Here is a 12,254-nt window from a genome sequence, read left to right on the forward strand (position 1 = left end):
CAGGCTTGGAGGAGGGAGGAAGGGTACTGAGTCCAGGGCTCCCTGGATTAACCCTTCTCCAGAGAGGCAGACACCCCTCCCACTCCTGGGGACACTTGTCACTCCCACTCTGTCCACGGCACACACAGCCCGAAGGTCCTGCCTCTTGCAGAGGTTGGGCAAGCCCACTCTTCCTCCTGGAAGGGGAGCTGGCAGCAGAATGGAGGTCAAGGCTGGAATATTCAGGGAACCAACTTTCCCTCTCTGTGGGTATCGATATACACCCTCTCCCTGTCCCCCCAGGGAGGGAGGAAGCAGTGAGATTGGTCTTACTGCAGGTTGAGTAAAGCAGGATGAAGAGAGCAGGACCCAGAACCAAGGACAGAGGAAGCACTGGTGTCGACTTCATGTCACACCTGGAACCCGGGAGCCCTGCTTCCCTGCCCACCGTCATCCTAGTCAAGGCCTCGCAGGAGCACGGGCCCTACACAGAAGGGAAGGGACATCCTGCAGAGGTAGGGAAGGAGAGGAGATGGGTGTGGTGGACCAGAAGGCCATGGAGGACAGTGGCCCGAGGAGTGGGGACAGAGTGGGGACAGGGCTGGGCAGGTGTTTGGTCCCTGCTCCAGCTGCTGCCTTGCCCGGCAGGGCTCTGCCTGGGGAGGGCGGGAGATCACTGCATCCCTAAGCTTCCTGCTGGGGCACTAGCTCCTGAAAGGGGATCCGAGCCCACGATAAGAGGCTCGAGGCAGGTCCTCAGGAAACAATGGGTGGCTTGATGAGACCTGCTCTGTGATACTCCTGAGAAGGGAGAAGCCCCTGCAGCCAGTCCCCACAGGAAAGGAAATTGGGGGTTTCCGTGGCAACCAGCTCCCTGGGCACAAAGACTCGTCTGTCTGCTGGGAAGGCAGCTGAGGTGTCTCCCCGCAGCAGCCTTTGCACTGGGGAACAGGGAGATGGAGGGAGGGACGCGGGGGATCCACGAGGAGTGAGGCCCCTGGTGCTCCTCAGTGCAGACGGTCAGGGGGCCACACGAATGGGTGTCCCTGCCAGGCAGTGGGGCAGTAACAGGGAAGGACCAAACGGGTATCAGAGAGCTGGAGGCAGAGTGGGCTAAAAGGCTGAACAGTTTATTATTTACACGTAGAAAGAATGTGAAAATAGGATGAGGCACAGTCAGGAAGACGACTCCAGCTCAGTCGGTGATGATGAGCTCGTCCACCCCCCAGTCTTCATAGCTCCCGTCTGGCAGGTAGCGGCGAATGATGATGGGGATCTTTCGGGCCCTGTGGCAGGGGGATGTTACAAGTATATGAGGGTTGGTGGCCCCGGTTCTACAGCAGATGGGACAGACTGTGTGCAGAATGCCACGAAAAAGAAGTCTGGACAGCAGCCTTTTTGCACTATGAGGGCACTTTGTGGGAAAGAAATTACCATAAAAAGAAACTTCTCGAGTAGGGGACAGTGGGTCTGGAAATCATATGAGAGTGGGTCTGCCATCTTATGAGAAAGAGAAAGAAGTGTGGAGGGATACTGGTAAAGCCAAGTGCGGCAGGAAGAGGGGGATTTCGACAGACAGGAGAAGACCGTGTCTCATTCAACCCACCCCCCTTCGCCTGTTCCCTCCCAACCCTCTTCCTACAGGGCTGACTCCTGAACAAACTAAGGACCTATAGGAACAAGAATCACATCTCCCGAGCCAGGGGTGGGGGAGAGGGCGGGGTATGCAGCAGAGAACCTAAGGGACACCTCCCAGGGCTCTGAAGAAGTGAACCACTTCTGGGTGGTCTGGGTGACTTACTTGAGCTCTTTCATAGCGATGAGCAAGGGATCTGTCTCCCCCTCCAGCTCCACCATCACGGGGGCACACATCCTGTAGGTATAGGGACACATGTTGGGAGAGTAGGGCCCAGCAGGAAGATGGAGGCTCACTTCACAAATCGGATCAGATCAGCGCCCTAGTCCTCCCCAAGAAAGGTCACCTTCTAGGGAGGCAGGCAAGCATGGGGGGTGGGAAGGGGTTTGGAGGCACTGCCACAGTGACTATAATAAGCAAGTGGGAGCCAGGAGACAGGCTTTAAATTCTACCTCCAGAGACACTGAATTTCTCTCCAAATTTCAGTATCCTCACTCAAACATGGGAGACATAGAGCCCTGACTTGCCTACAATGATACAAAAATACTACTGGCTCACTTAGTACTGTCTGCTGTTTCCCGCTCTTTCCACAGAGGATCTCACTTGAGGTGAGGACGCCTATAATTCTCATTTTACTGAGGAGGAAACTAAGAACAGAGACATCAGTGACTTGCCCAAGCTCACACAGCCAGTAAGTGGCAGAGCCAAGACTGGAATCCCACATGCACCTACCCACTATGCTGTAACACCTCCCATTAATAAGCTAAAGATCTATAAACTTGGGGGCGCCTGGGTGGCTTAATCGTTTAAGCATCTAACTTCAGCTCGGGTCATGATCCCAGGGTCCTAGGATAGGGCCTCACATCAGGCTCCCTATCATCGGGGAGCCTGCTTCTCTCTCTTCCTCTGCCACCCTGCCTGCTTGTACTCTCACACTTGCGCTCTATCAAATAAACAAGATCTTTAGAAAATAAAAATTTAAAAAAATAGGGCACTTGGGTGGCTCAGTCAGTTAAGCATCTGCCTTCAGCTCAGGTCACAATCCCAGGGTCCTGGGATCAAGGCGTGCATCGGGCTCCCTGCTCACCGGAAAGCCTGCTTCTCCCTCTCCCTCTGCCTGCTGCTCTGCCTACTTGTGCTCTATCAAATAAATAAAATCTAAAAAAAAAAAAAAAAAAATAGGGGCGCCTGGGTGGCTCAGTGGGTTAAAGCCTCTGCCTTCGGCTCAGGTCATAATCCCAGAGTTCTGGGATCGAGCCCTGCATTGGGCTCTCTGCTCAGCAGGGAGTTGGCTTCCTTCTCTCTCTCTGCCTGCCTCTGCCTACTTGTGATCTCTGTCAAATAAATAAATAAAATCCTTAAAAGTAAATGTCCATAAACTTAAGAAAGGTACTGTGAAAGGGCACATGTAGGCTTTCCTCACTGGGCCATAAGACATCCTTGTTGGCTCCCTTGACAAGGGCCTCCCACAGACTCCCGAGGCCAGCCCCCTCAGCAGAGTGTTCCAGCACAAAGGAACGACCACCCAAAGGCTAGTTCTAACCCAACTCCTCAGGCCTGCCTCAGGGCCCAGCCAACTCATTTTCCTTCTCTGCCCAAGCAACACCCCTCAGGATCCTGCTCTTCAACCTCCACACAGGGCCTGCGGGCAGATGCTCTCTTCTTTCCAACCCTTCTATGGCACTGGGTTCGGCCATCAGCAGAACCCAGTCCGCTCACCTCTCTAGGAGCTCCTTCTCACGCTACTTGCCTGTATTCATCCCACGTTCCCGCCATACTAAACTCCCACGGGTCCCAGACACACCCTGGGGGTTCCCTTCTGCACCCTCCAATAAGCTCTTCCTCTCCCCAGAAGCCAGGGATAGGCTCAAATTTCTCTTCTCCGGCAATCCTCTGCCCCGGAAATCCCTGCTCGGCACCCTGCCGCATTTCCATAAGCTTCTCAATCTCACTGGATGGTAGTTGCTTATCTGGAGTCTTCTGCATTAGACCATAAGCACCTGGTGGCCTGGGACCACACGTCCTAACACAACACTTGGCCGGCAGCAGAGACTCTCAAAATGAATGGGAGGAACACCAATTCTATCCTCTAGGAAGCCACCATTCATGATTTCATCACAAGTTTACATGAATGGATCCCAAACCCCACAATCATCAGAATTACCAGAACACGCTAAAAATAGAAGCCCAGGGCCTGCTCCAGACCCTCTGAATAGCTAGTGAAGAAGCCTGAGAACCTGCATTTGCAAAGCTCGCCAGGTGATTCTGATCATAGCCAGTCTGAGAGGCACCAGTTTACACAACGTCATTTACTGATTTTTTTTTTTAAGATTTTATTTATTTATTTGACAGACAGATCACAAGTAGGGAGAGAAGCAGGCAGAGAGAGAGGGGGAAGCAGGCTCCCTGCTGAGCGGAGAGCCCGATGTGGGGCTCGATCCCAGGTCTCTGGGATCATGACCTAAGCTGAAGGCAAAGGCTTAACCCACTGAGCCACCCAGGCGCCCCTCATTTACTAATATTATTATGACTTTGATTTGTTGTTCCCTGAAAATTTCCCAGAGGCAGAGACCAAATGTTTAACCTTCCCTATATCCCCTTTCAAGTGTTTAAATTTCCCACTAATTTAAAGCTTTAAAATATATAGCAAAATGGTTTTCCTGATCCATGAACACCTTATTCCTTTCAAGATATTAATAATTCAAGTCCACTCATCCAGCCTTGTGCATACAATGTGCAAATCACGAGTGTGCCCTTAGGTATTTTGTCCTGCACCAACGACCCCACAAACTTGCCAATGATCCTCAAGAAATGGCTGTGGTAAACATCGGCCACCAGGTGGTGCTAATGACCCAGAGCGACACTTCATCCAAAAAATTCAAAGAAATGTTCAGCACTTTCAAGGTGCAGGGTCCCATGCCTGGTACTAGGTGACAAGATACAGCCCTGGCTGTCGGAGGGCCTACAGCAAGCAGGGAGCCCCCGGACAGCATCCCAGCCCATAAAGAGAAGGAGCACAATAGACCCAACTAAGCTGAACCAAGCTTCTCTCCCAAAGCAAAGCAAGACCCTGGGACCGGCGGTGTACCGAATGTCCGCCTCCCAACTTTTCCCCACGCTGCCCACCAAATGCATGCTGATCTTGTGAACTTGTCACTCGAGGCACCGGTGACACCTTTCCCAGCCTTGTGCCCCCAGCTACTTGCCATTCGCCCACCACCATCCATGCTTGTCAGCCCTTCCTTGTGCTGTCTCCGGCACCCGGGATACCCTCAAAACCGCCTGCCTCTCCCCATCCTCCTGGGCTCTCCCAGGCAGACCCGCAGTGACTCCCTTCTCTCCTTCCTCGTGCCTTCTAGAAAGCACGGTACCCGGCTACTGCGGGTTCTGGTGACTTGTGAGCCATCTCCCCCAGCAGACCATCTGCAGTCAGATGGGGCCATCTGCGGTCAGCTTCCCCTCCCCAACAGGTGCGAGCCCGATACCTCACTCAGTGCTGATAGACTGTAAGCTGGCAAAGAATCATTCTACTTGTTTGAAAAATAATTTACGAGTTATTCTTTCCGCTGGATCATTTTTAGCCTGGACAAGCGCTGCCCACTGGAATGTTCTGCAGTGATGGAAATGTCCTCTATCTGCACTGTTACGGAGACCCTAGCCACGTGTGACTACTAAGCACCTGAAATGTGGCTAATTAGACTGTAAAACTGAACTTTTTTTTTTTTTCAAAATTTTTAATTTATTTGACAGACAGAGATCACAAGTAGGCAGAGAGGCAGACAGAGAGAGCAGGGGAAGCAGGCTCCCCGCTGAGTAGAGAGCCCGATGCGGGGCCCAATTCCAGGACCCCGGGATCGTGACCCGAGCCGAAGGTACTGAGCCACCCAGGTGACCCTGAAAAACTGAACTTTAAATTTCACTTAATATTATTTGACTTAGGGATGCCTCAGTGGCTCAGGCAGTGAAGTATTTGCCTTCAGCTCAGGTCATGATCAAGGGTCCTGGAATTGAGTTCCACATCGGGCTCCTTGCTCTGCAGGGAGCCTGCTTCTCCCTCTGTCTGCTGCTCCCCCTGCTTGCGCTCACACTTGCTCTCTGACAAATAAATAAATAAAATATTAATTTTTTTTTTTTTTTTTACTTAAAATGGCCACATGTAGCTAGTGGCTACCATAATTGATGGTACAGACCCAGAGGATCTGACCCACAGATAATCAGAATCATCACACTGAGTGCAGCACTAATTCCACCCAGACCAGCCAGGAGTACAACCAGGCTAGAGAGAGGTCTATTACTTTGAAGGTGAGGAACAGTATGGGCCACCCATAAAACCCTGCACAAAGTGGATATGGTGGTCATCTTTACCCCAGAGAACTAGAGGCGATAAAGCCCAACGCTGTTTGAAAACAAAGAAGGGAACACAGATCAGAATCTCCTCCAGCATGTAGGACTCCACAAAGCTGACCCCAGCTCTTCCTTCTAGACATTTTCCCACTATTCCCTACTTATAGCTCCCACTCCTCCAGATACCCACCATTTCCCACACCAGCTTGTAAGATGTTTGGGGTCAGGGGTTCATTCCTTCAGCCTGTGTTCCCTGGGGAGGACATTCTACTAGAGTCACCAATAATGTATCTGCCCTCTCTCTGTCCCCTAACTCACTCATTCCCAGGAAGGAGGAATAATAACTCCCAAGAGGGGAGTCAGGGAGAAAAAGCTTTTACCTGGAGCCCAGGGTCGACAATTCCTGCTTTCTCAAAGCCACCTGCCTACAAGGGAGGCTGTTTTCAGGGCTCTTCATTCACCACCTTGGCAGGCAGGCTTACCCCTGAAGACACTGGCCCTGGAGGCCTGCACTGCCTATGGCTGAGAGGGTGAATATGCAATCATCGGAAGCTTTGTTCTCCACCTGTCTATCGGCTAGTTCCTGAATCTTGTCATTCTTCACCCGTCTCCTAACTTGGAAGAAAGGAAAGGTCTGGCCTGGCCTCTACATGGAGGGCCTTCCCTCTTCTCAGGACTGGCCACAGTCCACCTTGAGTCAAGAACCATCTTAAGCCTGACGGGTGTTCCCACAGTGCCCCTGACTAACCAGCCACAAGAGTCTACGGCTCCCTGTAGTCACACTTTTTTTTTCTTTGTTTTGCTTCACTAATGTGACAGGCACTCAATTTCTGTATTTTTATGTTGCTACTGTACTGTTATTCAGCTTCTCAGATGTTCCTGTTCTATTTCTCCCACTGGATCACAAACTCCCTGAGGGCATGAATCTAGTACAGTGCCCGGCACACAAAGACAACACCAGCCTTGATTAGCAGGTGAGAGCAGGGACAGTGACTGACAGAAAAGACCGTGAAGGGGCATACACTCACGCGATCTGGAGGGCGCGGGTGCCGAGTACACGGGCTCGCTCGTACTTGGTCATATACGGCGTGGTGATTCGCTTCTGGTTGGCCTGTGGTCGCTCTCCAGAGGGGAGGATCTCAACGTTCTCCTGGCCCTCCTGGGCAAAAAGACAGAAAGCATGGAAAGTCTCAGGGAGTATGTTCTGGGTTGAGGGGGAGGACGCTGGTGACAATGACGACAATCACCGCCGCCATCACCACTTATTACATTCCGGCACTCATGCCGCTACAGGTAGTGACGCCTCATTTAGTCCTCACGATGACGTCACATGGTTGGGGTGACAGTGACCATTTTAGAGGCTCAGAGTAGGGGCTGACTTAGCCAAAGGCTCAGGCTTAGTGAAAGAGAAGAACCACGACTGGGATTCAGACAGCCTGGAGATGAGGGTGGGGGGTGGGCAGGTCCTGGAGCACAGACAACAGATCTCTCTAAGCAGGAGGCAAAGAGCAAGCACTCCATCCTTCAGACAGGGTAACTGAATCAACAGGTCGGATGGCTAAGAAGTCAAAGTGAGGACAGGAATGTGCACGTACTCACGCATTCAACAATTACTTTAAGCGCCTGTCATATGCCAGACACCATCACAATCGTGGTAAGACAGCAAGCTAAGCGTTTCTGTTCTCAAAGAAGTCAGCCAGCAGAGGAGACATGAGTAAACAAGACAGCAGGTGCTACAAAGGAAGGCAAGGGTGCCAAGAAGTTAACAAGAAGGTGGGGGACAGGGGCGCCTGGGTGGCTCAGTGGGTTAAGCCGCTGCCTTCAGCTCAGGTCATGATCTCAGGGTCCTGGGATCGAGTCCCGCATCAGGCTCTCTGCTCAGCAGGGAGCCTGCTTCCTTCTCTCTCCCTCTCTGCCTGCCTCTCAGTGTACTTGTAATTTCTCTCTGTCAAATAAATAAATAAAATCTTTAAAAAAAAAAATTAAAAAAAAAAAAAAAAAGAAGAAGGTGGGGGACATCGAACTCATGCTGGGGGTTCAGAAGACCGTCCAGAGAGGAGACTTGAGACTAGAAGAATGAGGAGGAGCTGCCAAGCCAAGAGGAAGAGAAGGGCATTTCTGGCAGGCCGGGCTGCATGCACAAAAGCACAGGGGTCAAAGAGAATGTACTACTTCGGAAGTATGATTAGAGCAAAAGGTGTGCATAGCGGTTTAGGCAGAAGAATAAATTCTAAAATAAATAGGGGCCCTTGGCTGGCTCAGTGGGTAGAGCATGTGACTTTTGATCTCAGGGTCAGGACTTTGAGTCCTATGCTGGGTGTAGAGATTACTAAAATAAAGAGAAACTTTTAAATTACAACAACAACAAAAAATTAAGTCAACAAATATTTATTGAGTACCTATGTGTCAGATAGTATTCTAAGTGCTTTAAATAGAAGAAGACAAAAAAAAATTATTTCCCCTATAGAGCTGACATTATGAGAAGAGGTAACAAAATTAACAAGTAAAATTTATAGTATAAAAACAAAAGAAAAAAATAAGTAAAATTAAGAACAGAAAGTGAAAAAAGGGAGTGCCAGGATGGGTGTGTGGGAGGAGGGGAAGGACGCTACCACTTCAAATAGGATGGTCACGGAAGCCTCACCGAGGGGACACTTGGACAAAGGCCTGAGGAAGGTGAGCCATACGTCGTGTACATACATACAGGAAAAGCACTCCTGTAAGAGGGAACAGGGTGATCAAAGATCCTGAGCAGGAGTCAACCTAGTATGACAGGGACAGTAAGAAGAGATGAGAAAGCAGGTGGCAAGAGCATGGAGGACCTTGTACTTCTGTTTGGCACTTATTCTGTATGAGATGGGAAGCCCCTGGCTGAGGGTTTTGAATAGAGGACAGACACAATTTGACTTAAGATTTAAAGGATGGGGCGCCTGGGTGGCTCAGTTGGTTAAGCAGCTGCCTTCGGCTCAGGTCATGATCCTAGCGTCCTGGGATCGAGTCCCACATCGGGCTCCTTGCTCGGCGGGGAGCCTGCTTCTCCCTCTGCCTCTGCCTGTCATTCTGTCTTCCTGTGCTCGCTCTCTCTCCCTCTCTCTCTCTCTGACAAATAAATAAAATCTTAAAAAAAAAAAAAAAAAAAAAAAACTTAAAGGTATCCCTATGGATGCTCTGTTGAGACTATTCTGTAGGGGCTAAGGGCAGCAGCAGACCCTATAGGAAGACCAGCAGTAATCAAGCAGGTAAGAGAGAAGACTCTAGCAGCAGGATGGCAAATTAAGCAGTGTGGAGGGAGACTGAAGGCAGGAAAATCAGTAAAACATTTCCTCAACAAAGTGAGTGAAAGCAATGAAGGCGGAAGCACTAAGAACAGAGAAAGAGAACCAGGGCTGGACCATGTGTGGGAGGCAGAACCAACAGAACAGGGATGGGGAGACCAGGATGGAGAGGAGGTTTCTGACTCGGTGAACAGGCAGCTGGGAGTACCATGCGGAAAAGAGAAAATCCAAAAAGGGGGGCTTTGGCTTCCAAGTCTAAAAAAATTGAGGGATTGTTCCCTTTCCAGGAGCCATAAAGCAGTTCTTCCTCCATTAATCACAGGACAGAAAGCTGTATGTCTTTCAGGAAGTTAGGAACCCATCCACCTAGTTATGCAAGCCAGAAACCTGGGGGTCACCCCTGTCATCTCCCGCTTTCTTAGCTCTGTATGCAATCCACCAAAATATCTTTCATCCATTTTGTCATCACCTATATTACAAGCCTAAGCCACAGGTCTCTCACCTGGATGGAGAGATGCTAAAGGTCTCTTTTACTCCTGGACCTCTCCAACTCACTCATCACTCTGAGGCCAGAACGCCCTTTCTAAAATGTACACTGGATTGGGCCCCTTTCTGCCTCAACACTTGTCAGGGGCTTCCAGTGCCTTTAGGCTAGAAAATCCTGCCTGATGTGGGCCCTTACCTCTCCAGCTTTATCCTGGCCATACCCCCCCGGCTCCTTACATACACCCTGCCACAGGGCACCTAGTACGTAACAAACATTCAACACAGGCTTGCTGCATGAATGGCGGTATTTCACCCATCAGCAAACCAAATGCCCCCAAAGCCACAGGCTATGGCCCACCCTGTTGGGCTTTTCCACCACCCAGGACTAGGACACTGCTCACTCATTCAGGCAATTATCACCAAATGGCTTATTTGGCAGCTTGGGCTGCAGAGAAAGGGAGCCCACAGCTAAATACTGACCTCCTCAGCATTCTCCAAGTCACCAAGCCCTTCATCCTCCTCCACATCATCGAAGTCGTCACCATCAAAACTGTACAAGAAGAAGAGATCAGTTAGTTGGAGCATCACACTAGAATCAAAGAAAGAAGAGATCTGTGTCTCATCTGATATGTAGAAAGGGCTCAATAAGTAACTACATAATGAGCAAATCAAACCTCTGCTCCATTTTACTCCTTCATCTTTATTCCATCAGCCCACAAATTTTGCTAGGACTCCATCACTGTTTCCCTCTCTACTGGGTCATTCCCATGAATGTATAAACATGTAGTTATTTCCCCACCTTAAAAAACAAACAGGGGTGCCTGGATGGCTCAGTCACTTAAGCATCTGACTCTTGGTTTCGGTTCAGGTCATGATCTCAGGGTTGTGGGATGGAACCCAATCTGCACTCTGCGCTCAGCACGGAGTCTGCTTAAGATTGTCTCTCCCTCCCTCTTTCTCTGCCCTTCCCCACCGCTCTCTCACTCTCTCTCACATAAATACTCTTTAAAAACAAAAAATGTACTTCTCTTTTACCTCCCGCAGAGTCCTAGTTCCATGCTTCTCCTAGAAGCAAAATTCATGAGATGCTTATCTTCCCCGTCTCCAATTTCTCTCTTCTCATTCTGTCATAATCTCACTCCAGTAAGACCTTCACCCCCACAGTTTCAGCAAAACCACTCTTCTCAAGTTCATTAATGACTGCCACACTGCTAAATCCAATTGACAATTCTTGTTCTCATTTAGTTGATCTATCAGTTGGACCACTAGACAACTCCCCCCCCCCCCCCTCAATATACTCTCCTCATTTGACTGCAAGGCCTCCTCTCTCTCCTGGGGTTCCCTACCTCACTGGCTGCTCCATCTCGGTCTCCTCTGCTGATTTCTCCTCTTCTACCAGGAGCACTCAATGCTAGAATGTTCTAACACCTGGGTCACCAGCCATCTACTCTTCCCTACTGACACTCCCCTGGTGATCTCACCTGGTTCTTAGTTCTGACTAACAAACTTAGGCTGCTGATTCCACTTTTTTTTTTTTTTAAGATTTTATTTATTTATTTTCTTTATTTTACTGTAAATTTTTATTATAAAATTTATTTATTTGTTTGTTTGTTTGACAGGCAGCGATCACAAGTAGGCAGAGTGGCAGGCTCCCAGCCGAGCAGAGAGCCGGATGCGGGGCTTGATCCCACGACCCTGGGACCATGACCAGAGCTGAAGACAGAGGCTCTCACCACCCACTGAGCCACCCAGTCACCCCTGATTCCACTATTTTTATCTTCAGAGAAGACTCTCCTCCGACCACGCACATCCGGAAATCTTCACGCCCTAGCTTCTTAATCAAACCAGAATTCAAAACCACTTGTGACCACGTCTACTAGTGTCACCCCAGTCCAAGCCACTACCTCCTTTCACCGAGATTACTGCAACCCTTAACAGACATTCACACACACACACACCCCCGGGGCTCGCCAGACTGTCCCCTGGATGACTTCTGGGCTACACGCTTCTAGCGCGTACTCTCACACGACCCCGTACTATCTGTTTCAGCGCCTGTCCCCTCTCCGGGGAGCAGGGCTATGCCTAATTCACCTCAATACTCCCAATACAAAACACACAGCCCGGCTCGCCGAAAGTCTGCTGTAAGTCCTTTTCACTGCTCCTCTCTGGACCCTCGAGTAGGGCCTTTCCGTGCCCAGCCTCTCGCCCGGTCTTTACTCAGGGCTCCCCGCCCTTCCCCTCTCCAGCCCCGCGCCCCCTCAGTACCCGCAGTCCCCTCAGAGACTGCCCCTGGAGCCTGGCTCCACAGCCGCCTTCGGCCCAGGCTCCCGCTTCACCCGCCCCTTCCGAAGCTCCCGCACTCACTTGTCCTCGTTGTCTGACATGACGCCCGCAGCGACGCGACGCGGCCCGGCGCTGTAGACCCTCGCGGAGACCCACACACACGGAGCCTGACTCCCGCGCGGTGACCCGCGGACTCTACGCCTGCGCCGTGACCCAGAGACAAGTACTTCCGGGAGGCAGGCCGGAGCCGT

At 50.6% G+C, this 12,254-nt stretch overlaps 1 protein-coding gene across 1 annotated transcript; it reads right to left on the reverse strand.

The window, feature by feature from the left end:
- Positions 1–1,093: 1,093 nt before the first annotated feature.
- POLR2F (RNA polymerase II, I and III subunit F) lies at positions 1,094–12,224 on the reverse strand. The gene is made up of 5 exons (XM_059402031.1): positions 12,085–12,224; positions 10,201–10,270; positions 6,988–7,118; positions 1,781–1,852; positions 1,094–1,265 (listed from the first exon to the last, which is right to left on the reverse strand). Exons 1-5 carry the CDS (start codon positions 12,102–12,104, stop codon positions 1,175–1,177), a joined length of 384 nt encoding a protein of 127 aa, XP_059258014.1. The 5' UTR covers positions 12,105–12,224; the 3' UTR covers positions 1,094–1,174.
- Positions 12,225–12,254: the final 30 nt, after the last annotated feature.

The sequence above is a fragment of the Mustela nigripes genome, chromosome 6 (assembly GCF_022355385.1).
Source record: "Mustela nigripes isolate SB6536 chromosome 6, MUSNIG.SB6536, whole genome shotgun sequence".
Lineage (NCBI taxonomy): Eukaryota > Metazoa > Chordata > Mammalia > Carnivora > Mustelidae > Mustela > Mustela nigripes.